Genomic DNA, 27060 nt, shown 5'->3' on the forward strand with positions numbered 1-27060 from the left:
TTTGTCAATTTTTCCAATTTTGACAATTTTTTTTTTCAATTTTGTCAATTTTGTCAATTTTGTCAATTTTGTCAATTTTGTCAATTTTGTCAATTTTGTCAATTTTGTCAATTTTGTCAATTTTGTCAATTTTGTCAATTTTGTCAATTTTGTCAATTTTGTCAATTTTGTCAATTTTGTCAATTTTGTCAATTTTGTCAATTTTGTCAATTTTGTCAATTTTGTCAATTTTGTCAATTTTGTCAATTTTGTCAATTTTGTCAATTTTGTCAATTTTGTCAATTTTGACAATTTTGACAATTTTGACAATTTTGACAATTTTGACAATTTTGTCAATTTTGACAATTTTGACAATTTTGACAATTTTGACAATTTTGACAATTTTGACAATTTTGACAATTTTGACAATTTTGACAATTTTGACAATTTTGACAATTTTGTCAATTTTGACAATTTTGACAATTTTATCAACTTTGACAATTTTGACAATTTTGACGATTTTGACAATTTTGACGATTTTGACAATTTTGACGACTTTGATAATTTTGACAATATTGACAATTTTGACGATTTTGACAATTTTGACGATTTTGACAATTTTGACGCTTTTGACAATTTTGACAATTTTGACAATTTTGACGATTTTGACAATTTTGACAATTTTGACAATTTTGACAACTTTGACGATTTTGACAATTTTGACAATTTTGACAATTTTGACAACTTTGACAATTTTGTCAATTTTGTCAATTTTGTAAATTTTGTCAATTTTGTCAATTTTGTCAATTTTGTCAATTTTGTCAATTTTGTCAATTTTGTAAATTTTGTCAATTTTGTCAATTTTGTCAATTTTGTCAATTTTGTCAATTTTGTCAATTTTGTCAATTTTGTCAATTTTGTCAATTTTGTCAATTTTGTCAATTTTGTCATTTTGTCAATTTTGTCAATTTTGTCAATTTTGTCAATTTTGTCAATTTTGTCAATTTTTCAATTTTTCAATTTTGTCAATTTTGTCAATTTTGTCAATTTAGTCAATTTTGTCAATTTTGTCAATTTTGTCAATTTTGTCAATTTTGTCAATTTTGTCAATTTTGTCAATTTTGTCAATTTTGTCAATTTTGTCAATTTTGTCAATTTTGTCAATTTTGTCAATTTTGTCAATTTTGTCAATTTTGTCAATTTTGTCAATTTTGTCAATTTTGACAATTTTGTCAATTTTGTCAATTTTGTCAATTTTGTCAATTTTGTCAATTTTGTCAATTTTGTCAATTTTGTCAATTTTGTCAATTTTGTCAATTTTGTCAATTTTGTCAATTTTGTCAATTTTGACAATTTTGACAATATTGACAATTTTGACGATTTTGACAATTTTGACGATTTTGACAATTTTGACGCTTTTGACAATTTTGACAATTTTGACAATTTTGACGATTTTGACAATTTTGACAATTTTGACAATTTTGACAACTTTGACGATTTTGACAATTTTGACAATTTTGACAATTTTGACAACTTTGACAATTTTGTCAATTTTGTCAATTTTGTAAATTTTGTCAATTTTGTCAATTTTGTCAATTTTGTCAATTTTGTCAATTTTGTCAATTTTGTCAATTTTGTCAATTTTGTCAATTTTGTCAATTTTGTCAATTTTGTCAATTTTGTCAATTTTGTCATTTTTGTCAATTTTGTCAATTTTGTCAATTTTGTCAATTTTGTCAATTTTGTCAATTTTTTCAATTTTTTCAATTTTGTCAATTTTGTCAATTTTGTCAATTTTGTCAATTTTGTCAATTTTGTCAATTTTGTCAATTTTGTCAATTTTGTCAATTTTGTCAATTTTGTCAATTTTGTCAATTTTGTCAATTTTGTCATTTTTGTCAATTTTGTCAATTTTGTCAATTTTGTCAATTTTGTCAATTTTGTCAATTTTTCAATTTTTTCAATTTTGTCAATTTTGTCAATTTTGTCAATTTTGTCAATTTTGTCAATTTTGTCAATTTTGTCAATTTTGTCAATTTTGTCAATTTTGTCAATTTTGTCAATTTTGTCAATTTTGTCAATTTTGTCAATTTTGTCAATTTTGTCAATTTTGTCAATTTTGTCAATTTTGTCAATTTTGTCAATTTTGTCAATTTTGTCAATTTTGTCAATTTTGTCAATTTTGTCAATTTTGTCAATTTTGTCAATTTTGTCAATTTTGTCAATTTTGTCAATTTTGTCAATTTTGTCAATTTTGTCAATTTTGACAATTTTGACAATTTTGACAATTTTGACAATTTTGTCAATTTTGACAATTTTGACAATTTTGACAATTTTGACAATTTTGACAATTTTGACAATTTTGACAATTTTGACAATTTTGACAATTTTGACAATTTTGACAAAAAATGTCAATCATTTGTCATTTGTCACAAAAATCAAATTTGACAAATTTGCGATCTGGTTTAGAGGATATGATTTTTAAATTAATAGGGGTTTTTTTTAAAAGAAAATATCGAATAAATCTTTAAAGAAATGCACATCTGAAAAAATAATTCTGAAAGCCGAATAAATGTCTTACAATTTCTCTCTGGAACTTTGACAATCGGGTTTTTGAGATACAGCCTCACAAAGAATTCGAATTGACGAAAATGAATTTCTCTTAGTATCACCTAATTAGCCTGTTATTTTGAACTGACGATACCTTGAAAACTATTGGTCCGATTTTCAATGTAAAGAATTGATAATTTTTTGAGAAATTTTCTGAACTCTTCAAAAAATTTCTAAATTTTCAAATCTATTTCTTACTTTTGAAAAAGTCTAAACATAGATAACTTTCCTTATTTCATATTTTCAGACCAACTTATTTTTTTCAGAGATCAGAAAATGTCACAAAATTTTCAATAGTTTTTTTTTTGGAAAATATTAAGAAATAAATACCTCATTTCCGAAAATTAAAACAAATATTCACAGACGCCATAAAGAATTTGCAATCTAGTTTCCATACAATTTTGAGAGCTTTCCATAAAAAAATGATTTGATGTCTTCGACAAAGTTGTATTTTTTGCGTACTAGGGGAAATATGCCCATTTTAATCACTCTAAGCCGTTCGACCAATTCTCATCACTTTTGCCGTTTTCCGCTATTAAATCAACATTTTCAGATGTATCAACAATGGAAAGTTGCTTGCTCACTTTTATTTGAGCTATTTATTACTTTGGAACAGTCAAAAACATTTTATGACAGCTGTAATTCATGATCAAAGTGCTGATAGGCCGATAATAGAAATAGGCTGAGAAAGGGTATAGTTCCCCTACTTCTTATTCTTCTTCTTAGGGAAAGCGACACACTTATAAAAATAGATTTTTTTTAATTTGACTGTTCACTATTCCAATATCATTTTTGGATATGTTTGATATGACAAACAATGCCATCTTTTGAGTTATGGTACAAGTTGGTTAAAATTTGGCATTGTTGTCAATTTTTCGAAAAATAAAGTTGAAAAATTATTATTTTTTGGATCTTATTTAAATGTTAAATTTGCAATCGAAATTCGCTTAGCATAAATTTTGATTATTGTGATTTTTTTTTAAATCTTCTGATTTTCAAATCAATGGTAATATTGCAAAGTCACAAAACACTAATTTTCAACCGTTTTGGTGATGGTTCTTTTTTTTGTGTGAAAGCCCTGTAAGTCATCAAAAAAGTTATTATTTGAAATTCTTTGCCCTGTGGTTCCGAGTATGGCCTACTGTGGGAACGTTTGGTTTTTTAAATGCAACGTGAGATACCAAGAGACTCCATGATAATGCATTTCAATGTCAATTTCCATTTTTTTCAATGTTCTACTCACACGACGTCGGCCTCGGCACGTACTCGTACACGACGACGAACCCGCCGTACTCGATGTTCTCGTCCGAGTGAAAGTGCAGCCACAGAAACCGCTCCTTGGACGTGATCATCGGCGGATACGTCGTTCCGCAGTACTTCCCAATCAGGGTAGAAAACCCGTGCGCACCGTCCCGGATCTGTCAAAAAGAGATTGAAAAAAAACAGCCTACTGTGATGACTACTGTGATTGACGTTTCGCGATTTCATACCTCTAAATAGTCGTATTTACACTCGTCCGACGGTTCCACGTGGAAATGGTCGCGAAAGTCCAGCCGGACCAGGGACCCGACGGGCGCCTCGAGCACCACGACGCAGTCACTGTTGTTGGGGTAGTTCCCGGGCGCCCCCGGGCTGTACAGCATCTTCTGGTCCGGGTTGCCCATCGTGAAGGACTCGCAGTGCGGGAGCGCGGACGCTCCGGCGTATTCCGGCGGAACGGCCCGCTGCGGCCGGATGTCCTTCCGGGCGATGAAGCTGACGCCGCCGTCCCGCTCCAGGTTGATGATGTGCTCGGCGGCCACATTGGGCGTCGGTTCCGTGACGGCCGCCGGCGGAATTCCACCGAGCAGCTGGACCGGCGGCGACGACGTGGCGGAAGTCGTGGATGTGACCGTTCCCGTGGCCGTGGCCAGCAACAGGCAACAGCCGAACAACAGGGACGTCCCAGCTGTCAGAAGGAATGTGTTTGTTAGTGGATCTAATTCAGGGGTGACCAAAGTATGGCCCGCGGGCCAAACGTGGCCCGCGAGGTGATATTTTGTGGCCCGCGGGCCCATTTTGAATGATCATGTAAAATGGTCCGTTGACCACTTCTGGAGTTTTTTTTGATAAGGTCCAATAAACCAAATTTCCAGTTTTTGCTTTTTGGGTGTTTTTAAAACCGCCTTGAGTCAGCGGTATTAAAAAACACCCAAAAAGCAAAAACTGAAAATTTGGTTTATTGGACCTTTTCAAAAAAAAAACTCCAGACTTGTAAAGTTATTTTTTATCTTCAAAGTTAAGGTTTATATTAAACTTTTATATGCGCTAATCTTTTTTATTTTTTGTTAATAAAAAAACTTATGATTTATTAATATTTTGATCCCCACTTTAGGATACAAAAAAATTGTTTCTAATATTTAATGATTAAAACAATTTCACTGGTTTCAATGTGAGTGAAACTAGTAAATATTGTCAAAACTTTCGTCAAACATTTTTAGAAATATAAAAAAAAAAGTTCAAGTTTGACTTAGGTAGAATTCTGTAATATTTGCCAAAATATAAGTTTTCTTTATTAATTTGCAAGTCATAATAACCCTTTTATGAACTGACTCTGAAACATACATTGCACTTCCTTCGGGATTCGAACTCATTACAGTTAGATAATGTATCTGATTGACTACCAACTGATTCAGGCAGACAAGTTGTGGAAATCTGAGGATCAAGTTTGTTGCAAATATTTTTCAAAGCTTTCGTCGATGAAAATCAATCCACCCCTCTACCATTTTTGATAAATTGGCTCGGAAACAAGGCGCAAAAATATATTTCCTAAAAACTTTAAAACTTAAAAAAAAAAATAAATTTAGGTGCAATCAGCTAAAATTAATTAAATATGCATTCCTTTGCATTTAGAATCATTTGAACATGTTTAGGTTCATGAAAAATAATTTAATTTTTTGTTTATTTCCGTTGAAATATGTAAATGTTTTTTCTGTTAAATGTTTTTTTGTCGTATTTTTTTTTTTTGAAAATAATGAATCTTTTAAATCAAAATAACTTAATTTAATTTTTAATAACCTTTTTTTTTTTGTAAATTTGGCCCGCAACCTCATTTGAGCTTCAAATTTGGCCCGGCCTCCAAAAACTTTGAGCACCCCTGATCTAATTGAAGAACGGACTTTTGCATCGAAGGAGGCCGTGGCCAAAAACCTACACGGAAAGGAGTTTGGTCTCGAATTTACTTTTTACAATTTTAACAATTTTTAATTTTTTATATTTGACAATTTTGATAATTTTGACCATTTTGACAATTCAGACAATTTTGATATTTTTGCCAATTTTGACAATTTTGACAACATTGACAATTTTATCAATTTTGATATTTTTGTAAATTTTGACAATTTTGTAAATTTTGACAATTTTGATAATTTTGACAAATTTGACAATTTCGGCAATTTTGACAATTTTGACACTTTAAACGATTGTGTCAATTTTGACAATTTTGACAACATTGATAATTTTGTCAATTTTGATTTTTTTTTAAATTTGGCAATTTTGTCAAGTTTGTCAATTTTGACAATTTTGACTATTTTGCCAGTTTTGATTTTTTTTAATTTTGACAATTTTGTCAATTTTATCAATTTTGTAAATTTTGTCAATTTTGACGATTTTGACAATTTTGACAATTTTGTCAATTTTATCAATTTTGTCAATTTTTCTCAATTTTGTCAATTTTGTCAATTTTGACAATTTTGACAATTTTGTCAATTTTGTCAATTTTGTCAATTTTATCAATTTTGTCAATTTTATCAATTTTGTCAATTTTATCAATTTTGACAATTTTGACAATTTTGACAATTTTGTCAATTTTGTCAATTTTGTCAATTTTGAAAATTTTGTCAATTTTGACAATTTTGACAATTTTGACAATTTTGACAATTTTGTCAATTTTGTCAATTTTGTCAATTTTGTCAATTTTATCAATTTTTACAATTTTGTCAATTTTATCAATTTTGTCAATTTTATCAATTTTGTCAATTTTGTCAATTTTGACGATTTTGACAATTTTGACAATTTTGTCAATTTTGACAATTTTGTCAATTTTATCAATTTTGTCATTTTTTCTAAATTTTGTCAATTTTGTCAATTTTGTCAATTTTGTCAATTTTATCAATTTTGTCAATTTTATCAATTTTGACAATTTTGACAATTTTGTCAATTTTGAAAATTTTGTCAATTTTGACAATTTTGACAATTTTGACAATTTTGACAATTTTGACAATTTTGACAATTTTGACAATTTTGACAATTTTGACAATTTTGACAATTTTGACAATTTTGACAATTTTGACAATTTTGACAATTTTGACAATTTTGACAATTTTGACAATTTTGACAATTTTGACAATTTGGACAATTTCGACAATTTTGTAAATTTTTACAATTTTGATAATTTTGACAATTTTGATAATTTTGATAATTTTTACAATTTTGACAATTTTGAAAATTTTGACAATTTTGACAATTTTGACAATTTTGACAATTTTGACAATTTTGACAACATTGACAATTTTGTCACTCTTGAATTTTTTGTAAATTTTGACATCTTTGACAATTTTGTCAATTTTGTCCATTTTGACAATTTTACCAATTATGACAATTTTGTCGATTTTGCCAATTTAGATTTTTTTGTAAAGTTTGACATATTGATAATTTTGTAAATTTGACAATTTTGACAATTTTGTAAATTTTGATAATTTTGTCAATTTTGTAGATTTTGTAGATTTTGCCAATTTGGATTTTTTTTTTCGTAAAGTTTGACAATTTTGATAATTTTGACAATTTTGACAATATTGACAATTTGGACTATTTCGTCAATGTTGACATTTTTGACAATTTTAACATTTTTGACAATTTTGACAATTTTATCAATTTTGACAATTCCGTGCAACCTCTCACCTGCAATAACGTTGATTCCGACCAGAAGCACTGCTATAAATCCTCGGACACTCATGTCTCTCGATCCTCCGCGGCCACGCCCCTTCCCCCACTTCTCCCCGGCCTCGAATCCGTTTTGTCCTGTATATTTTCAAAAACCGTTACTCCTCGCTTGCAGGCTTTGCTCGAAATTCCAGCCTCGCTTCCTTCCCGTCTCTACACCGGCAACTGTTTCTTCCGAGCTCGTTTGGTGGTGATGCCTCCTCCTCCGCTTGCCCCCTCCGGGACCATCCCCGGAGTCTCGAGTGTCGGGGCCGACTAGATTGAAATTTGTCTTGATTTTAGCACGGGCTCCTTCCGTCGTCTCAGCGTTCTGCTCGTCGCAGCAGGCCTTGGTTCAATCCGGTGTGCACTGTTTCAAGCGAGGGGAAGAAAATAGACAAAATGGGATTAGAAGAGTGTTTTACCCCTCGGCACGCGGATGGTTTTTCATGGGCTGCTATGATAACCAAAGCTTCTCCGGTAGTCGATGAAGATGGCGCTCGCTCGCGATGGCGATGGGTGAAATTAGTGCGATAAATCAATTTCACTTCATTTTCAATCTGAACTTCATTGAAATGTTGCCTCCGGCGTTGTTGATGGGGTATTTTGGGAAGGAGGAGGGAAAGGGAAGTGGAAATGAGGTGGTTAAACGGGCAGGTGGGTGGATTGTCTTGAAGAGTGTGTGTCGGTAAGCAAGATGAATGGAAGTATTTGTTCAGATAAAAATCTTTATTTAGAGGGGAAAGTATTGTTGTCAGACAAGCAAATCTATTAGGAAGAAATTTTGTGAGATTTTCATACATTTTAATTTTTTAATAACTTGTGTTTTAAAGGACCATTTGACCCTGTTCTAAATATTTTTCTGAAAATTGAAAGTGCATGTGTTCAAATTGGCACATGCTCGAGTAATTTTTATCATTTTTTATTAGTTAGTTTTATCCGAAGAAAAATTTTGGCCAGAATTTGGAAATTCGAGTATGAACCATTTATCACCGCTAGCCGGTTCCGGAGTGGCCAGGTCGGCCCAGAGAGCGTCGGCATGACCTTTAATAGTCAGCATTTTTAATATCATAATGTTTGATATGTCGCATGATAAGGTTTCTTGAATATCCTGGAAATGGTCAGATTGGGCCAGACAGCGGCGACACGACCTTAAAAAGTCCGAATTTTAAATTGCAAGATGTTTGATATGTCGCATGATAAGGCTTCTTGCATATTCCGGAAATGTCCTCCAGAGGACACCGGTAACCGGTTCCGGTTGATCCCGTTGAGTCAAAGAACATTGGCAGAAACTCATAATGTCATAACTTGTGATTTTTTTTAAATTTTATATGCAACATGTAGGGTTTCCAGCGAAACTGTCATTGGAACCGGTCTTGTGATATCCTAGAACCGGTTTCGGATTGGCCACAATTATCCGGAACCGATCCCAAACAGTCAGGAGTAGTATGAATTTTCGTTACAACAAGTCCATTAGTAAAATATTGGTCCAAGTTACGATTTTATATGTATTAAAAACGGTAGGAATCTAGTTTTCGGATGTTCTGGGTTTACAGGACCGATTTTCACTTAAGACTTGAGACAGGTCCTTAAAGTTGTGGCTTAAAAAAGCACTTCGAAGGTTACTCCAGTCGGAAGAAAAAAACACTTCGTTTGCAGCCAAAAGATCCAAAATTGTTTGAGATCAGTTGATGTTTTAATATTTCAGTTTAAAACTAAAAAAAAAAACTTGTTTTTTTTTTTGACATAGAGAATGTATGGACAATTTCAAATATTAATCCAAATTATTTATTTTTTTTCACTCTGATAATAATCTTAATTGATTTTACTAACAAAAATATTGATTTGCTCAAAATTTGACAGATTTTTTACACTTTTGCTTAAATTAGCCCATCTTTTAGTTAGTTCAAACAAAAAATGAATAAGGACGAAAATTAATCGTTGAATAAGTCTTGACCATTCTCTACTTGTAACAAATTATTTAATAAATTTCTTTAATAAGTCCAATATTATTGTAAGTTCTAATGTTTTTTTATGCTATATTTTTTAACGAAAAAAGGGATCAACTTGACAAAAACGCCGTTTTACTCAACAATTTTAGTTAAAAATTGTCAAAATTTTGACAACTACTTGCCAAATTTTTTTTTCGTTTTTCTTATTTTCTTGTTTTAACATCAAATTCGAGGTCTGCAACTCCAGTTAAGTCAAAATTGAATAGTTGCTTGCCTATTTAATCTTGGATTTCACTTTAGCGTAGTTTAGGGGTCATATTGAAGCTCAATAAAAAAAAATCTGGAGTTTTTTTTTAAATGGTCCAATCAATTGAAACCGCCTTGAGTCAGGGGTATTAAAAAACACCCAAAAAGCAAAAACTGAAAATTTGGTTTATAGGACATCTTAAAAAAAAAACTCCTAAATTAGACAACAGAATAATTTTTTTCTCGTGATTCGATTATCCGAAATGAAATTTTTCCGAGGCCTTCGGATAATCGAGTCTGGACTTTATTGCAAATTTAAACACACGGATTAAAAAATGTCCGAGAAATCATAAATTTCTTTTAAATTTGTGTTGTGAATTCAAATCCATGCATGAGAATTAATAAAATCATTAATGTCTTTCATAAATTCGTGAATTTACCTTATGATTTAATAATTTCATACATTTAAATTCATAACAAAAATTTAAAAGAAATCATTAAAAGAAATTCGTGATTTCTGGGACATTTTTTTCTCCGTGTGTTGAAACTGGCATTATTTCAGTGTAGACGCACGGTATTTTACTCTTCGTTATCATAACCCACGGAGATTTACATGAGCTTTTAATGCCAAATATGGAAAACAAAGAATGGAAAATGTATTTTTCTACTTCATGTCACAGTCAAATCAAATTTAAAATCTAAAATTAGAATACATGATAGTCTATAAAATCACATGCAAATTATGAATTTTACATACGATTTCATGTAAATTTTGGTACATGTTTCATAATGTTACTTTTTTTGTGTTGGCGGTAAAAAATTGTTCTTAAATTAATCCATGTTAGATATGAATTAACATCAACGTCGTTTAAAGCAATAATAACGACGAACATTAAATTACATAAACCCTGTTAAAATAAATCAGTACCGACGAAGAGCTTGCTGAAATCCCAGAAAACCCCCGTAACAACTCGATGAACCGCCTACTACGATTTAAATTCAAAACAATTTGTAAAATCGAAGCAAGCACTCAGAGAGCCAAAAATACAGAGCCCGGGCAAGGCCTGCTTCGACGGATAACGTCGTTAATATATACATTCAATAATCCAAAGCCTGTTTCAATTTATTTTCCTCCTTCATTCGATTTCTAGGAATAGAGTCCTTCCACCTCCAAGCCCGACCCCCCGCCAATTCCACCGGAACCTCATCTTCCGCATCGGTCAAAGGCATCGATTTCGGGGACATTGACTCGACTGGAACAGACACGCGCGCGCAACGGTATAATCAAAACCGCCTTGTTGTTGCTCAACTTTTCCCGTCTTCTTCTGTCCCACTCAATTATGCCACCCCCTCTCTCTCGATCTCTGTCTCTTTCTTTTCTAAATGGTCCCCAATGACAGGGCATCTTCTTCGGATGTCGTTCACCGTCTTATTGTTGTTCAGAAGGAATTTTCATAAAGCGAAGCAGCAGGCTCTGCTGACCAAACACCACGACTCTGTTCGCTGGCATGGCCTACCTTGATGGCACTGTTATGGTGGGTTGACGCAAGTGCTGGATTTTGACGTTTCAATGGGTATAGATTTCGGAAATCGTGAAAAAAATTATGATTTCTTGAATAAAATTCATGAAATCATGAATAAAATGCATGAAATCATGAGTTTAGTGCGTTTTTTGACAATTGGCGACCTCATTGTTAAACCACCTTGCGTCAAACTGTCAAAAATCGACCTGCGGTAAGCCAGCACCCCGTCGAACGACGCTGAAAAATGTTCGAGGGGCCACAAGAGCCACCTTTTGAATAGAATATCAATTCTCAAGTGGCACACACCGGCGACATTTCGGGGCGATGTCTCCATCTGTTCACTGCGCCATCTATCGGCTCGCTTCCGAACTAATTTAACCCGGGCATGGTCTTCGGGTCTATATGACCCAAGAGCATGATAAAAGTTATCGTAACTTTTGACCTTTGGCACTTACAGAGCTGAAATTTTATGACTTTGTGTATCTTACCAAGACACACATTTGAGCCAAAAATGGACTTCCGGTGGCCACCGGAAGTGCCCCCCAGAAAAAAAGTCACACTTATGGTACTCGGGTCTATATGACCCAGAAATGTTTTTGGCTGCCAAAATTCGGAATCTTGACCGATTTTGGATGTCTTGGCCGCAAATGAAAGGTTAGAATGTATACTTTGCGATTCCGACTGGCAGAACCGGTTTTGGGCACCGTGGCCACCGGGAACCTGCTACAACCGAAAAAAGTCCTTTTTGAGGTCCCGACTTTGAGGACCTGTATCTCCGGAACGATAACACATAGCGGGTTGCTTCCAGTTGCATTTGACGGGTAATAACCTCAACTTTAAGCTCCCGTAGAGATGATTTGTCAAAAGTGGACACCGGTTCCGTTAACCCGGAACATCCGAAAAACATGATTTTTTCAGCTTTTGTTATAAATTCAACACATTAGTCAATTTTTCAACCGGATTTTTGTAAATCATTATATACATACACTACATACTACTTCTGACTGTTTGGGATCGTTCCGGCCAATTGTGGCCAATCTGGAACCGGTTCCAGGGTACCACCAAAACGGTTCCAATAATGGTATCGCTAGAAACCCGTCATGTTGCATATCAAACTTCATGAAATTGAAAATTATGACCATCTGAGGTCATGCCGATATCCTCTGACCCAACCTGGTCACTCCGGAACCGGTTACCGGTGGCCACTGGGGGACACTTCCGGAGTATGCAGGAAAGCATATCATGCGACATATCAAACGTCATGAAATTGAAAATTATGACCATCTGAGGTCATTCCGATATCCTCTGACTCACCCTGGTCACGCCGGAACCGGTTACCGGTGGCCACTGAGGGACACTTCCGGAGTATGCAAAGAACCCTACCATGCGACGTATCAAACTTCATGAAATTGAAAATTATGACCATCTGAGGTCATGCCAATATCCTCTGACCCAACCTGGTCACTCCGGAACCGGTTACCGGTGGCCACTGGGGGACACTTCCGGAGTATGCAAAGAACCCTACCATGCGACGTATCAAACGTCATGAAATAGAAAATTATGACCATCTAAGGTCATGCCAATATCCTATAACCCAACCTGGTCACGCCGGAACCGGTTACCGGTGGACAAGAGGGGACACTTCCGGAGTATGCAGGGAAGCAAATCATGCGACATATCAAACTTCCTGAAATAGAAAATTATGACCATCTGAGGTCATGCCGATATCCTCTGACCCAACCTGGTCACTCCAGAACCAGTTACCGGTGGACACGGGGGGACACTTACGGAGTATGCAAGGAAGCATATCATGCGACATATCAAACTTCATGAAATAGAAAATTATGACCATCTAAGGTCATGCCGCTATCCTCTGACCCAACCTGGTCACTCCGGAACCGGTTACCGGTGGCCACTGGGGGACACTTCCGGAGTATGCAGGAAAGCATATCATGCGACATATCAAACGTCATGAAATTGAAAATTATGACCATCTGAGGTCATTCCGATATCCTCTGACTCACCCTGGTCACGCCGGAACCGGTTACCGGTGGCCACTGAGGGACACTTCCGGAGTATGCAAAGAACCCTACCATGCGACGTATCAAACTTCATGAAATTGAAAATTATGACCATCTGAGGTCATGCCAATATCCTCTGACCCAACCTGGTCACTCCGGAACCGGTTACCGGTGGCCACTGGGGGACACTTCCGGAGTATGCAAAGAACCCTACCATGCGACGTATCAAACGTCATGAAATAGAAAATTATGACCATCTAAGGTCATGCCAATATCCTATAACCCAACCTGGTCACGCCGGAACCGGTTACCGGTGGACAAGGGGGGACACTTCCGGAGTATGCAAAGAACCCTACCATGCGACGTATCAAACTTCATGAAATTGAAAATTATGACCATCTGAGGTCATGCCAATATCCTCTGACCCAACCTGGTCACTCCAGAACCAGTTACCGGTGGACACGGGGGGACACTTACGGAGTATGCAAGGAAGCATATCATGCGACATATCAAACTTCATGAAATAGAAAATTATGACCATCTAAGGTCATGCCGCTATCCTCTGACCCAACCTGGTCACGCCGGAACCGGAGGCCACTGGAGGACACTTCCGGAGTATGCAGAGAAGCATATCGAATCAAACGTATCAAACTTCATGAATTTGAAAATAATAACCATCTAAGGCGGTGGTCACCAAAATGCGGCCTGCAGGCCGTATGTGGCTTACCGAGGTCTTCTGTACGGCCTTCGGGATGGTTTTGAAATTATTTTTGAATCCGGCCCACTTTGCGTTCTCATATGAAGTTCGCTAGAGAAATCATGAACTAAGTTTCTTTAAAAAGAAAAAAATATGTTTTTTTTTTGACGAAATAACCATAATTGATTTCTGGTTTCTACAATATTTATAAGGTCGTGGGAAGTAATTAACTAGTGGTGCCTTATTTTCCTGAAGAATTTATAAAACGATTAAATTACTAAATTTGGAAATAATGAATATGAAACATTCATTCCTTTAAAAATATAAATTATGAATGTGATAGTGTGACAAAAACTTTGTTTTATCTGGGAATCACGTTGCTAAAAATACTAAGAATAAATAAATATCCAGCAGTTCTAAACATCAGATCACTTTCTGACTAAAACTTGTTAGAAATATTGAATAAGGAAATTATAAAATATGAATTTCGGACTAATATTTTTTGGTTCAATTTTGTTATCCTAAAAAATCGACAGAACATAAAAATTCTATTAGATTATATTTTTGATCTTTTTTTTGTGCCCTAATCTTTGATTCAAAATGAAACGAGAAGATTGTACTTCGTACGAAAAGATCGTAAAAAATTTCAAAATCATTGAAAAAACACTTTTTTATCTTGTTCAATTATACAAATTTTTCGAAGCAAAATAAACTTCTAAATTTCAATCAATATGATTTTTTCCTATAACATACGAATAATTCAAAACTTATTACTGTTACTTCAAAATTCACTCAAAAAATCATTGAAAAATATGATGAGAAAAATTTATGAAGGATGTTGATTTTTTTTTTCAATTGATTATGTATAATTGGTGACAATTTCTAAGTTGTCAAAAATTTAGTTGTTTGTCAAAATTTCAATTTCAAACTATTCAACTCTACAACTTATTTTTTAATTATATATTTAACATGTTGCCCACGACTCTGGGGCAAATTTCCAAATTAGCCCGCGATGATCAGCTGGCTGAGGACCACTGATCTAAGGTCATGCCGTTATTCTCTGACCCAACCTGGTCACTTCATAACCGGTTACCGGTGCCAGTGGGGGACACCTCCGGAGAATTCAAGGAAACATGTCACGCGACGTATCAAACATCATGAAATTAAAAATTATCATCATCTAAGGTCATGCCGATATCCTTTGACCCAACTTGGTCACTCCGGAACCGGATACGGGTTGCCACTGGGGGACATTTCCGGAGGGTCTGTAAGTTAGGTAATTTTGGAAGGTTCAACTAAATTTATCTACTACAGAAAATTCAAACCGCCATCAATTAAATGGTTCCGGAAGGGTAATCGGTTGTGTAGCTGCTAGTGTGATTGCGTCCACATTTCTTGTGACGAGTAATGTGTCATCACGCCTTCTATCGGATGGGAAAGTAGAACGTCGGTTCCAGCCTCAGTTGTTGTACGGTCATTTGATCATTCCAGTTTTCTCCCAGCTATAATTACAATCAACACTCCAAACCAAGCCTGCTCCGGTGGAGTCGCTGGCGGCGGTTGGACTCCCAATCCAAAGGTTGTCAGTCCGAACCCTGGGATGGAAGGTTCCTTGGAAAATAAAAAGGATTTGGTGCTCTCTCCATTAAAACCTTTTAAATCTTAGGTTCGAGAAGAAACTTCAAACTTGGTTCTTTGCATGTTTCACAAATTTCCTCCATTCCCAACCCATTTTCGGTTCCAAATTAATCAGGATGGGCCGGAGGACATGAACTTGTCTCCCAGTGGCCAAGTTGGATTAAAAAACGTGGGCAAGACCTTTGGTGGTCATAATTTGCAATTTCATGAGGTTTGATATGTCACATGATATGCTTCCTTGCATACTCCGGAATTGTCCCCCAGTGGCCAGCGGCAACCGGTTCTGGCGTAACCAGGTTGGGTCAAAGAATAGCGGCATGTCCTTAGATGGTCATTATTTGCTATTTTATGAAGTTTGATATGTCGCATGATTTGCTTCCCTGCATACCCCGGAAGTGTCCCCCCGTGGCCACCGGTAACCGGTTCCGGCGTGACCAGGGTGAGTCAGAGGATATCGGCATGACCTCAGATGGTCATAATTTTCAATTTCATGAAGTTTGATATGTCGCATGATTTGCTTCCCTGCATACCCCGGAAGTGTCCCCCCGTGGCCACCGGTAACCGGTTCCGGCGTGACCAGGGTGAGTCAGAGGATATCGGCATGACCTCAGATGGTCATAATTTTCAATTTCATGAAGTTTGATATGTCGCATGATTTGCTTCCCTGCATACCCCGGAAGTGTCCCCCCGTGGCCACCGGTAACCGGTTCCGGCGTGACCAGGGTGAGTCAGAGGATATCGGCATGACCTCAGATGGTCATAATTTTCAATTTCATGACGTTTGATATGTCGCATGATATGCTTTTCTGCATACTCCGGAAGTGTCCCCCAGTGGCCACCGGTAAACGGTTCCGGAGTGACCAGGTTGGGTCAGAGGATATCGGCATGACCTCAGATGGTCATAATTTTCAATTTCATGAAGTTTGATATGTCGCATGATATGCTTCCCTGCATACTCCGGAAGTGTCCCTCAGTGGCCACCGGTAACCGGTTCCGGCGTGACCAGGGTGAGTCAGAGGATATCGGCATGACCTCAGATGGTCATAATTTTCAATTTCATGAAGTTTGATATGTCGCATGATTTGCTTCCCTGCATACTCCGGAAGTGTCCCCCAGTGGCCACCGGTAACCGGTTCCGGCGTGACCAGGTTGGGTCATAGGATATTGGCATGACCTTAGATGGTCATAATTTTCTATTTCATGAAGTTTGATACGTCGCATGGTAGGGTTCTTTGCATACTCCGGCAGTGTCCCCAGTGGCCACCGGTAACCGGTTCCGGAGTGACCAGGTTGGGTCAGAGGATATCGGCATGACCTCAGATGGTCATAATTTTCAATTTCATGAAGTTTGATACGTCGCATGATATGCTTCCTGCATACTCCGGAAGTGTCCTCAGTGGCCACCGGTAACCGGTTCCGGCGTGACCAGGGTGAGTCAGAGGATATCGGAATGACCTCAGATGGTCATAATTTTCAATTTCATGACGTTTGATATGTCGCATGATATGCTTTCCTGCATACTCCGGAAGTGTCCCCAGTGGCCACCGGTAACCGGTTCCGGAGTGACCAGGTTGGGTCAGAGGATATCGGCATGACCTCAGATGGTCATAATTTTCAATTTCATGAAGTTTGATATGCAACATGACGGGTTTCTAGCGATACCATTATTGGAACCGTTTTGGTGGTACCCTGGAACCGGTTCCAGATTGGCCACAATTGGCCGGAACGATCCCAAACAGTCAGAAGTAGTATGTAGTGTATGTATATAATGATTTACAAAAAATCCGGTTGAAAAAATTGACTAATGTGTTGAATTTATAACAAAAGCTGAAAAAATCATGTTTTTCGGATGTTCCGGGTTAACGGAACCGGTGTCCACTTTTGACAAATCATCTCTACGGGAGCTTAAAGTTGAGGTTATTACCCGTCAAATGCAACTGGAAGCAACCCGCTATGTGTTATCGTTCCGGAGATACAGGTCCTCAAAGTCGGGACCTCAAAAAGGACTTTTTTCGGTTGTAGCAGGTTCCCGGTGGCCACAGTGCCCAAAACCGGTTCTGCCAGTCGGAATCGCAAAGTATACATTCTAACCTTTCATTTGCGGCCAAGACATCCAAAATCGGTCAAGATTCCGAATTTTGGCAGCCAAAAACATTTCTGGGTCATATAGACCCGAGTACCATAAGTGTATGTACGAAATGAAGACCATGGCCAGGTTAATGGCATTTTATCCTCATCTTGAGACGCCTCCTCCTCCTCCTCCTCCTTGAGACACCAATTTCAGGGGGTCGAAGTAGGCGCGGTGCGCTCTTTTGTTGAGTGGATTGAAACGTCTTCTTCACGGTTACTTTGCCTCTTCTAGCCAAAATTTTCCCAGAATTCCAGGACTACTAGGATCGGAGAGAGAAAAATCGCTTCGCGTGGCAAAAAATTCACGCACTGCTGCGTTATGTTTTATTTTCGATTCTTTTTATTTTCCCACGGAGATTGAGTGAAAATTTGGTTCCAAAAAAAAAAAAAAAAATCTTCCCGGAAGAGTGTGTAAAGTGGATTGAATCGGGATCGGCCATTTGTCTTGAGGTTAGAGGCGCTAATGGCGGCCAAATTCTCGGATGATCGATCGAATTTATCTAGAGAGGAAAAAGAAGGGGGCAAAATTTGTCGAACCGGAAGCGTCCGAGAGCCTTCGGGCGAGTTGATTTTGATTGATGAAGAGACCCACCGCCGCGAGTTCTTTTGCGGCCAAAAAGGTAATCTAGCAAATTGGCAACGGAGTTCGGCCGTGATGTGTTGACAATAGGGTCATCAACCATCCGATAGTGACGTTTCTTAAGGGAGGGGGTCAAATAAAGGTTATGTGATTGAATTTTGGATGATTTGAGAAATCTTATCAGAAATTCACTTCCCATTTCTTCAAAACATACTGAATATATTCAGCACACATACAAAGTTAACATTTTCCAAGTAAATTTCCGTGAAAATCCAAAAGAAAACATCAAAGAAGCCAGAATTCCCAAACCCTTCGAGCGGCAGATCTGTGTTTTTAATTTTTCAACAAGTCACGCTCCGGCAAACCACCACTCAAGGCCTGCTGGGTTGCTTGATGCCAAAAAAAAAGCTCGAAACTTCCTGCGGGAAATGTGGATGCACGGAAAAAATAGTATTCTGGAAAATCGAATTTTACCTCACGATTTTTGAACTTTGAACATGAGACATAAAATATCCAGAAATCGTGATAAAAAAATATTTAAGTGTCAATAAATGTTCATTTTTTTCATGAGGATGCTCACAAAATTGTGATTTCATTAATGCATGGAAAATAAGTGTCAATGAGTTGAAAAAAAGTGGCGTCGATTAAATTCACTTATTATGACAATTTTTAAGGAAATTACGGATTGGTTTCATGAAATCATGAACTATATTCATTAAAAGCATGGATCAAAGTTTCGATTATCCAAAGGTTTGTATAGGACTTCGGATAATCAAACCTAAAAAAAACGTTTGTTTAGTTTTTTTTTTAATTTTCTTGTTTTTTTTTACATCAAATTTGAGTTCTATGACTCCATTTTAGTCATATTTGAATAGCTGATTGCCTATTAAATAACAAAATACATATTTGAAATATTTCGTCACCGCCATATTGGCCGTCATCTTGGACATAAAATTTCAAATTTCAATTCACTTTCAAATTCACTTTAGTTTAGGGATTATGCTTAAGCTCAACAATCAAATACAAGGCAAAAAAAACAATTTTTTTTCGAGGCCTTCGGATAATTGAGTCTGGACTGTACATGACTGTATACAAAAAAAAATCATAGTTCATATTATAAAATCATGGATCCGTATGATTCATTCTCATTCTTATTCTTATTCTTATTCTTATTCTTATTCTTATTCTTATTCTTATTCTCATTTCTCATTTCTCATTTCTCATTTCTCATTTCTCATTTCTCATTTTTCATTTCTCATTTCTCATTTCTCATTTCTCATTTTTCATTTCTCATTTCTCATTTTTCCAATTTTTTTTTCTTGAAAAGGTCCTATACACATATGAAAGACAATAGGTTATAGGACCTTTTAAAAAAAAAAACTCAAGATTTCTAATTTCTCATTTTTCATTTCTGGAGGTTTTTTTAAAGGTCCAATAAACCAAATTTCATGTTTTTGCTTTTTGGGTGTTTTTTAATACCCTTGACTCGAGGTGGTTTCAAAAACACCCAAAATGCAAAACTGGAAATTTTGTTTATTGGACCTTAAAAAAACTCCAGATTTCTTATTTCTCATTTCTCAGTGTCATTTCTCATTGTTATTTCTCATTGGAATTGTCATTGCCATTCTCTCTCCACTCTCTCTTTCATTCTCTCTCTAATTCTCTCTTTCATTCTCTCTTTCATTCTCTCTCTCATTCTCTCTCTCATTCTCTCTCTCATTCTCTCTCTCATTCCCTCTCTCATTCTCTCTCTCATTCTCTCTCTCATTCTCTCTCTCATTCTCTCTCTCTGTATCTCATCTGTTTTTTTTCTAATCTCCTTCACTTATTTTCACTGCATCACTAACACACTCTTTCTCTTTCGACCTGTTTTTTGGACACTCTTCCCAGTTTGCTCACCTACTTCCTCTCACTCGCTCACTTACTCACGTTCCTCCCTCACGTTCCTACTAAACTCCCACACGATTATTTTCACCCTCACTCAGTCACAACGAAACCCTCTCGATTTCGTGACCAAAACAAGCAAAAGATTTTTTACTGATCAAAATTTCACACCAGAAACGTAAAAAAGGTTTTGAACCCAGGAATAATATTCACATGTTCATAAATTTAATTCGTGCAAGAGTGACAAATTTTGAAAATAAAGAATTCTAGAAAAATGTTTAATGAGGGAGGGAGGGGGGGGGGGGCTTCACGAATAAAAAGTCGTAAGAAATTAATATTTTCATGAACTCATGAATTTGTTTCATGAAACCATGAATAATATTACACAGTGAAACCTCTTTTTACGCTACGTTTTTTTTTTTTTTTTCTCGTTTTCTCTTAAACTGTAGAATATTTTTGCAAGTTTTAAAAGCCGTTTTGTAGATCCAAACAAAAACTACAAAATGCTTTTTAACAGATTCAAAAATGTTGCGTCTTCCAAGAGCAATCGATAAATTAGGAAAACGTTACGCATCGCGTAAAAAGAGGTTTCTCTGTACACAATGTTTTCATGAAATCTGGCGAAAAAAAAAGTCGTTATGGAAAAAATATTTGTTTCATGAAAATATTTTCATAATTTTGCCAAAAACATTTTTTCCGTGTATGTCACCTTTCAAACAGGCTTTTGCTTACATTTCAACCTGTTTTCAAACCCTGCTTCGTTTGCACACGCTCACACTCACTCGGGCTTGATGATATTATTTCAAATGTAGATCTCATCGTCGGCCACGGCACTCTTGGATGGTTGGGCGAGAGTTCGATGGGACCATGTCACACAGCGTCGAAAGGACCTCATGCAGAGAGAGCGATATAACGTTATTAAATTATTTTCGTCATTTCTTCCAAGTTTGGTGTGAGGCGCTCGAAAATCAAGCAGATGCAGCATCACGTTTTTCCAGCCCGGTAGTCACCGAAACGTCAAAGCTTTTTCGGTTATCGAAGGAGGGGAGGGGGGTCGGAGCCGGAATAATTTATTACATTTTATATAATGAGAACACATCGGGCATACATGGGGGAACCCCCCCACCCCTAACTTGCAAAAGGTGATGAAGAATCATCGTTCTTTCACGTTTTGCCCCCCCCCCCTATCTTTCCTTACTGTTTCCCTCCCAACGTCCCTGGCGGCTGGCAATTCATCACCGACGACCTGGCCCTGGCCAAAAGGTCGCCCAGGACACAGACACAGACACACTTCTCTACCTGAAAATTCGTCCCTCCCGAATGTATGCTATTTGGAGCGTTCCAATCGAGACCAGACCGACACCCCCTCCCCTTTACATTTTTCCCCTGCTACGTCCTCGTGGTGTCGCGCCCCTGGGGTCGGTAAATAAACGCAATGTGACGTTTGTGACCGTGGAAGTGGCGATTTTTTTGTTCGGTTTTGCATGTAAATTGTGTGTGGTTTTGAATTTCGCTGTAATTTTTGCGCGACGTTGGCATTTTATCAATTTGACAGTTTGACAATGGAGGAGGGTAGGCGAAATGGGATCCAAGTATGTCATGATCGCAAAATGCCTAATGACAGTTGGTAATAAAAATGTCTTTGCTTTCATCGCCAAAGTTTGAATCCTGTCACAGCAGGCCTTGATTTATGCTTCGAACTCTTCCGGGGTCATGAAAAAGGCTCGTCCATAAAATCCTCCACCCGCAAAAATCGCAAACTCACTGGCAGTAATCCGATATGAACTTTACGCCCTGCGTCACCATAAAAAATAAGCACGCGAAACATTAAACAAAACAAACAAAAAAAAGTTTTCTGGTGACATAAAAAAAATCTGTCATTACACGACGCCACACAGCAAGCGTTGACACATGTTTGGCACGTTAAATTAGAACGCACACGTTTTTCAATTTGTTGACACAACAACCGCCGCCGCAGGCTTCGACGTCCCATAAATCAATGCAGATTTGGGGCACATTTCGTCGCCATCGTGCTAACTTGTCGTACGTGCATTTTGGGCCAAATTGAGTTAAGAACGCCATTTTGTGCAGCTCACAATGCCTCACCTTTTGACCTTCACAGATCCCCAAAATTCGATTTCAATCCTGAGATATTCAACAAAAACCGAAAAAACTCCGTGCATTTTTGTCACTTTATATATGAAAGTAGTTTCAATCTTGTCGTGCTATCTTGTCACTCCATGAAAATTGATGTAAGTGCGACAAAAGGCCAAAGGGATTTCAGGCCAGGAAAGTCAGGATGCGTTTGTCGCACGTACAAGCTAGACTACAGTAAACATTTGTAATTATTACTCGGGACTCCAGCAACCAACTTCAACCAAACTTTGGGACAATGCACAGAATGGTCAGCCAAACAAAACGTGTTTGTTATTGTTTACATTGCGTGCTCTCGTTTTTGTATATTCAAGGTCAAACATTAAAACGCGTTTTCCTCGGAACGTCAAAATGGCGGGTGCGACAAGATAGCACGACGACGTCGATTTGGGCCCTTAATTTCGCCCCGCAAAAAAAAAAAAAATGTCCCGGAAAAAATCCCTCCAAACCCATAAAAAATAACAAACGACACTTCATCATCCACGTAGGCGGTGCATCCGCTTCCGCTCCCTTCCGCTTTTTAACGACTCTCTCGCCACGCTCTCTGACAGATAATAACCCTTAACCCGACCCTGAGGTGACAGCTCCCGCGAGGTTGATAAACGCTCCTGCACCAATATCGCTGGTGTCATTTCCGCAATCGCAGTAGGCGCGCACCAGCGAGAAAGAAGCCAATCAACAGCTCACTTCCTCTTATTACACGTCCTGATCCTAGCAAGCGACGACGACGACGATGACAGCGTAAACGACACTTGGCTTCAGTAATAACAACAAGTACCACCCCCTCCCTTAAGTGACTGATGTGTCTCCCCCCTCCTCTCCCCTTAAAAGTGGTTCTCACGATGATGAGCAAAACAAAAGGCCGAACAGAGAGAGAGAGAGAGAGAGTGGGAAAAAAAATCAAGAAAAAGTGCCTCATCATGGAAAAGCCTACTTCGAGGGCACGCACGGAATTGTTGAACTATGTGTCACGAAGTCGGAGTAGTAGGCGAGGAGGAGTGAGGAAGAACTGCAAGTGCCAGAGTGAGTGACGACGAGCTTGTTGGGCTTGGTGAAAAATCTCGTCACAATCACGTCAAATTTATCTAATCTAGTAGGCGACGATGGCGGCGGCGAGACGAGCAAGACTTTAAAAAGGGGGAAATCGCGGAGGAAATTGTATTTTTTAGCTGTAAACAATAAGATTGAAGGATTTGGTTTTTATTTTTGTCTTGTACACATGATTGTGTATTAATTTCAGTTGAAAAATTATCTGTACCACAATGAATTAGCATTTGCCAATTATTTGTATTGGTTTTACCTGTTGACAATACAGTCCAGACTCGATTATCTGAAGCCTCAATTATCTAAAGTTTCGATTATCCAAAGGTTTTTATGAGATTTCGTATTATGAACAAAAAAAATGAGCAATGCGACCCTATTTTAGTCAAACTTTAATTGCCTAGTTAATCACCAAATACTTTTTTTTTCAAAGTTTCATCACCTTCATTTAGGTCGCCATCTTGGATTTGGAAAATCTAAATCACTTTGAAGTAGTTTAGGGGTCATACAAGGTCAACTATAAAAATAAGACACCGAAAAAAACATTTTTCCATGATTCGATTATCCGAAAAACCAATTATCCTTCAGATAATCGAGTCTGGACTGTATTTTAAAAAAGGATATGATTTAATATCAGCGATATATTTTTTATCCATCTCCAATAATATTTTTTTATCCATCCCCTAAAGTACTGTCCACAGAGTAATTTGCAACAAAGTTTGATTAATTTTAAAATTCCATTATTGCAGGATTGGGTCCGTAAGTTTGACAATTTTGGAATAAGAATACAACAACTTCCTTCGTTGCTGTGCACCCTTAAATAGTTTAAGATTGTCCATTCCTGAAAATAGTTTTTTTCTAAAAGTTTTTTTTAGGTCTCACCCAAACAACCCTCCATTTTCTAATGTCGTTATCTCGGCGACTTTTAATGTAAAAATATGAAAAAATCGTAAAATTTTCTGATCCTTCCGAAAACAATATTTTGATTTTTTTGCCCTACTGAAATGTAGTACAGATTTAAAAAAAAATCAAAATATTGTTTTCGAAACGATCGGAAAAATTAGAATATTGACGTTCCATTTTTATATAAACAGCTGCCAAAATTGTATAGAGACTTTATAGGTGAACCAATGACACACAATTACTTCTTTGGTCATACGAAAGGCCCCCACAGAGTTTGACAATTTTGACAATTTTGACAATTTTGTCAATTTTGTCAATTTTGACAATTTTGACAATTTTGACAATTTTTGGCAATTTTGACAATTTTGTCAATTTTGACAATTTTGATAATTTTGACAATTTTGACAATTTTGACAATTTTGACAATTTTGACAATTTTGACAATTTTGACAATTTTGACAATTTTGACAATTTTGACAATTTTGACAATTTTGACAATTTTGACAATTTTGAAAATTTTGACAATTTTGACAATTTTGACAATTTAGACAATTTTGACAATTTTGACAATTTTTACAATTTTGACAATTTTGACAATTTTGACAATTTTGACAATTTTGACAATTTTGACAATTTTTGACAATTTTTGACAATTTTGACAATTTTGACAATTTTGACAATTTGGACAATTCGGACAATTTGGACAATTTGGACAATTTTGACAATTTTGACAATTTTGACAATTTTGACAATTTTGACAATTTTGACAATTTTGACAATTTTGACAATATTGACAATTTCGACAATTTTGACAATTTTGACAATTTTGACAATTTTGACAATTTTGACAAATTTGACCATTTTGACAATTTTGACAATTTTGACAATTTTGACAATTTTGACAATTTTGACAATTTTGACAATTTTGACAATTTTGACAATTTTGACAATTTTGACAATTTTGACAATTTTGACAATTTTGACAATTTTGACAATTTTGACAATTTTGACAATTTTGACAATTTTGACAATTTTGACAATTTTGACAATTTTGACAATTTTGACAATTTTGACAATTTTGACAATTTTGACAATTTTGACAATTTTGACAATTTTGACAATTTTGACAATTTTGACAATTTTGACAATTTTGACAATTTTGACAATTTTGACAATTTTGACAATTTTGACAATTTTGACAATGTTGACAATGTTGACAATGTTGACAATGTTGACAATGTTGACAATTTTGACAATTTTGACAATTTTGACAATTTTGACAATTTTGACAATTTTGACAATTTTGACAATTTTGACAATTTTGACAATTTTGACAATTTTGACAATTTTGACAATTTTGACAATTTTGACAATTTTGACAATTTTGACAATTTTGACAATTTTGACAATTTTGACAATTTTGACAATTTTGACAATTTTGACAATTTTGACAATTTTGACAATTTTGACAATTTTGACAATTTTGACAATTTTGACAATTTTGACAATTTTGACAATTTTGACAATTTTGACAATTTTGACAATTTTGACAATTTTGACAATTTTGACAATTTTGACAATTTTGACAATGTTGACAATGTTGACAATGTTGACAATTTTGACAATTTTGACAATTTTGACAATTTTGACAATTTTGACAATTTTGACAATTTTGACAATTTTGACAATTTTGACAATTTTGACAATTTTGACAATTTTGACAATTTTGACAATTTTGACAATTTTGACAATTTTGACAATTTTGACAATTTTGACAATTTTGACGATTTTGACAATTATTACAATTTTGACAATTTTGACAATTTTGACAATTGTGACAATTTTGACAATTTTGTCAATTTTGTCAATTTTGTCAATTTTGTCAATTTGTCAATTTTGTCAATTTTGTAAGTTTTTAAATTTTTAAATTTTTGTAATAAAATTCCAAGAAATTGTCGAAATAAGCTGATCACAAATAAAAATCATAGCAAAAGAACGAGAAAGCAAGTTCAACTAACCAAAATTATGTCAAATTTTGAAAGTTCCGTAAAGATGTTTAGATGAAAAATATTAGTTTTTTTCAATGTTTCATTCTGATGTTTTTTTTTAAGATAAGTTAAATCGGCTAAGAAATTTTGAATGATTCTGATGACAGCAAACTTTCCCGCGTTACACCGAAATTTCCAAAAAGACAAACATCTCCCTTTCTAATCACTCCAGTCTACTGCGATCCAGTCGTCTTGTAAAATGGTTAGCCAAAAATCCCGTGCTTTCCCGGGAAAAGCTCTGCCTCCTCACCATCCAAGTAGGCGCCACCGGCCGTGCTTCACTCTGATAAGAGGCCAGGGCACAACTGGGGATTTCGGCTCCAGTCACGTTGGGTTATCATCTTTCGGGGGACACGGAGCTGTTTACATTCCATTTTAGGAATAGAAGGCAGTGAAAGTTGTAGTTTTGCACGGAGGGAAAACCGGGCTGTCAAAATGTCTAAGTTGGTGCAAATTTTGCTTTTTTTTTTTTTTGGTTAAGGGAAAGGAAGAAAATATCAATTTCAGCTGTGAATTTTTGGTTTCTTCTTCTTGGAAAATGTTCGAGGAACCACTTGGGACGCTTAAGAGCCACTAAGCTAGAACTTTGCTCTCAGAACCAGACGCGCGTACACACACACACAGTAAAGATGTGCTGTTTGGATAAACACGACGATGAATTTGATTAAGGCTAATGCTGCTGGGCTTTTTGTTTC

At 36.0% G+C, this 27060-nt stretch overlaps 1 protein-coding gene across 1 annotated transcript in view; it reads right to left on the reverse strand.

Moving 5' to 3' along the window:
* Positions 1-27060, reverse strand: part of LOC6048469 — a 123445-nt gene that overhangs the window by 14120 nt on the left and 82265 nt on the right. Inside the window, 3 exon segments of the mRNA XM_038252072.1 lie at positions 3833-4007; positions 4080-4537; positions 7528-7918. Of these exon segments, the coding sequence (XP_038108000.1) occupies positions 3833-4007; positions 4080-4537; positions 7528-7582 (688 nt within the window). The 5' untranslated portion in view covers positions 7583-7918.

This window comes from Culex quinquefasciatus, chromosome 1, assembly GCF_015732765.1.
Source record: "Culex quinquefasciatus strain JHB chromosome 1, VPISU_Cqui_1.0_pri_paternal, whole genome shotgun sequence".
Lineage (NCBI taxonomy): Eukaryota > Metazoa > Arthropoda > Insecta > Diptera > Culicidae > Culex > Culex quinquefasciatus.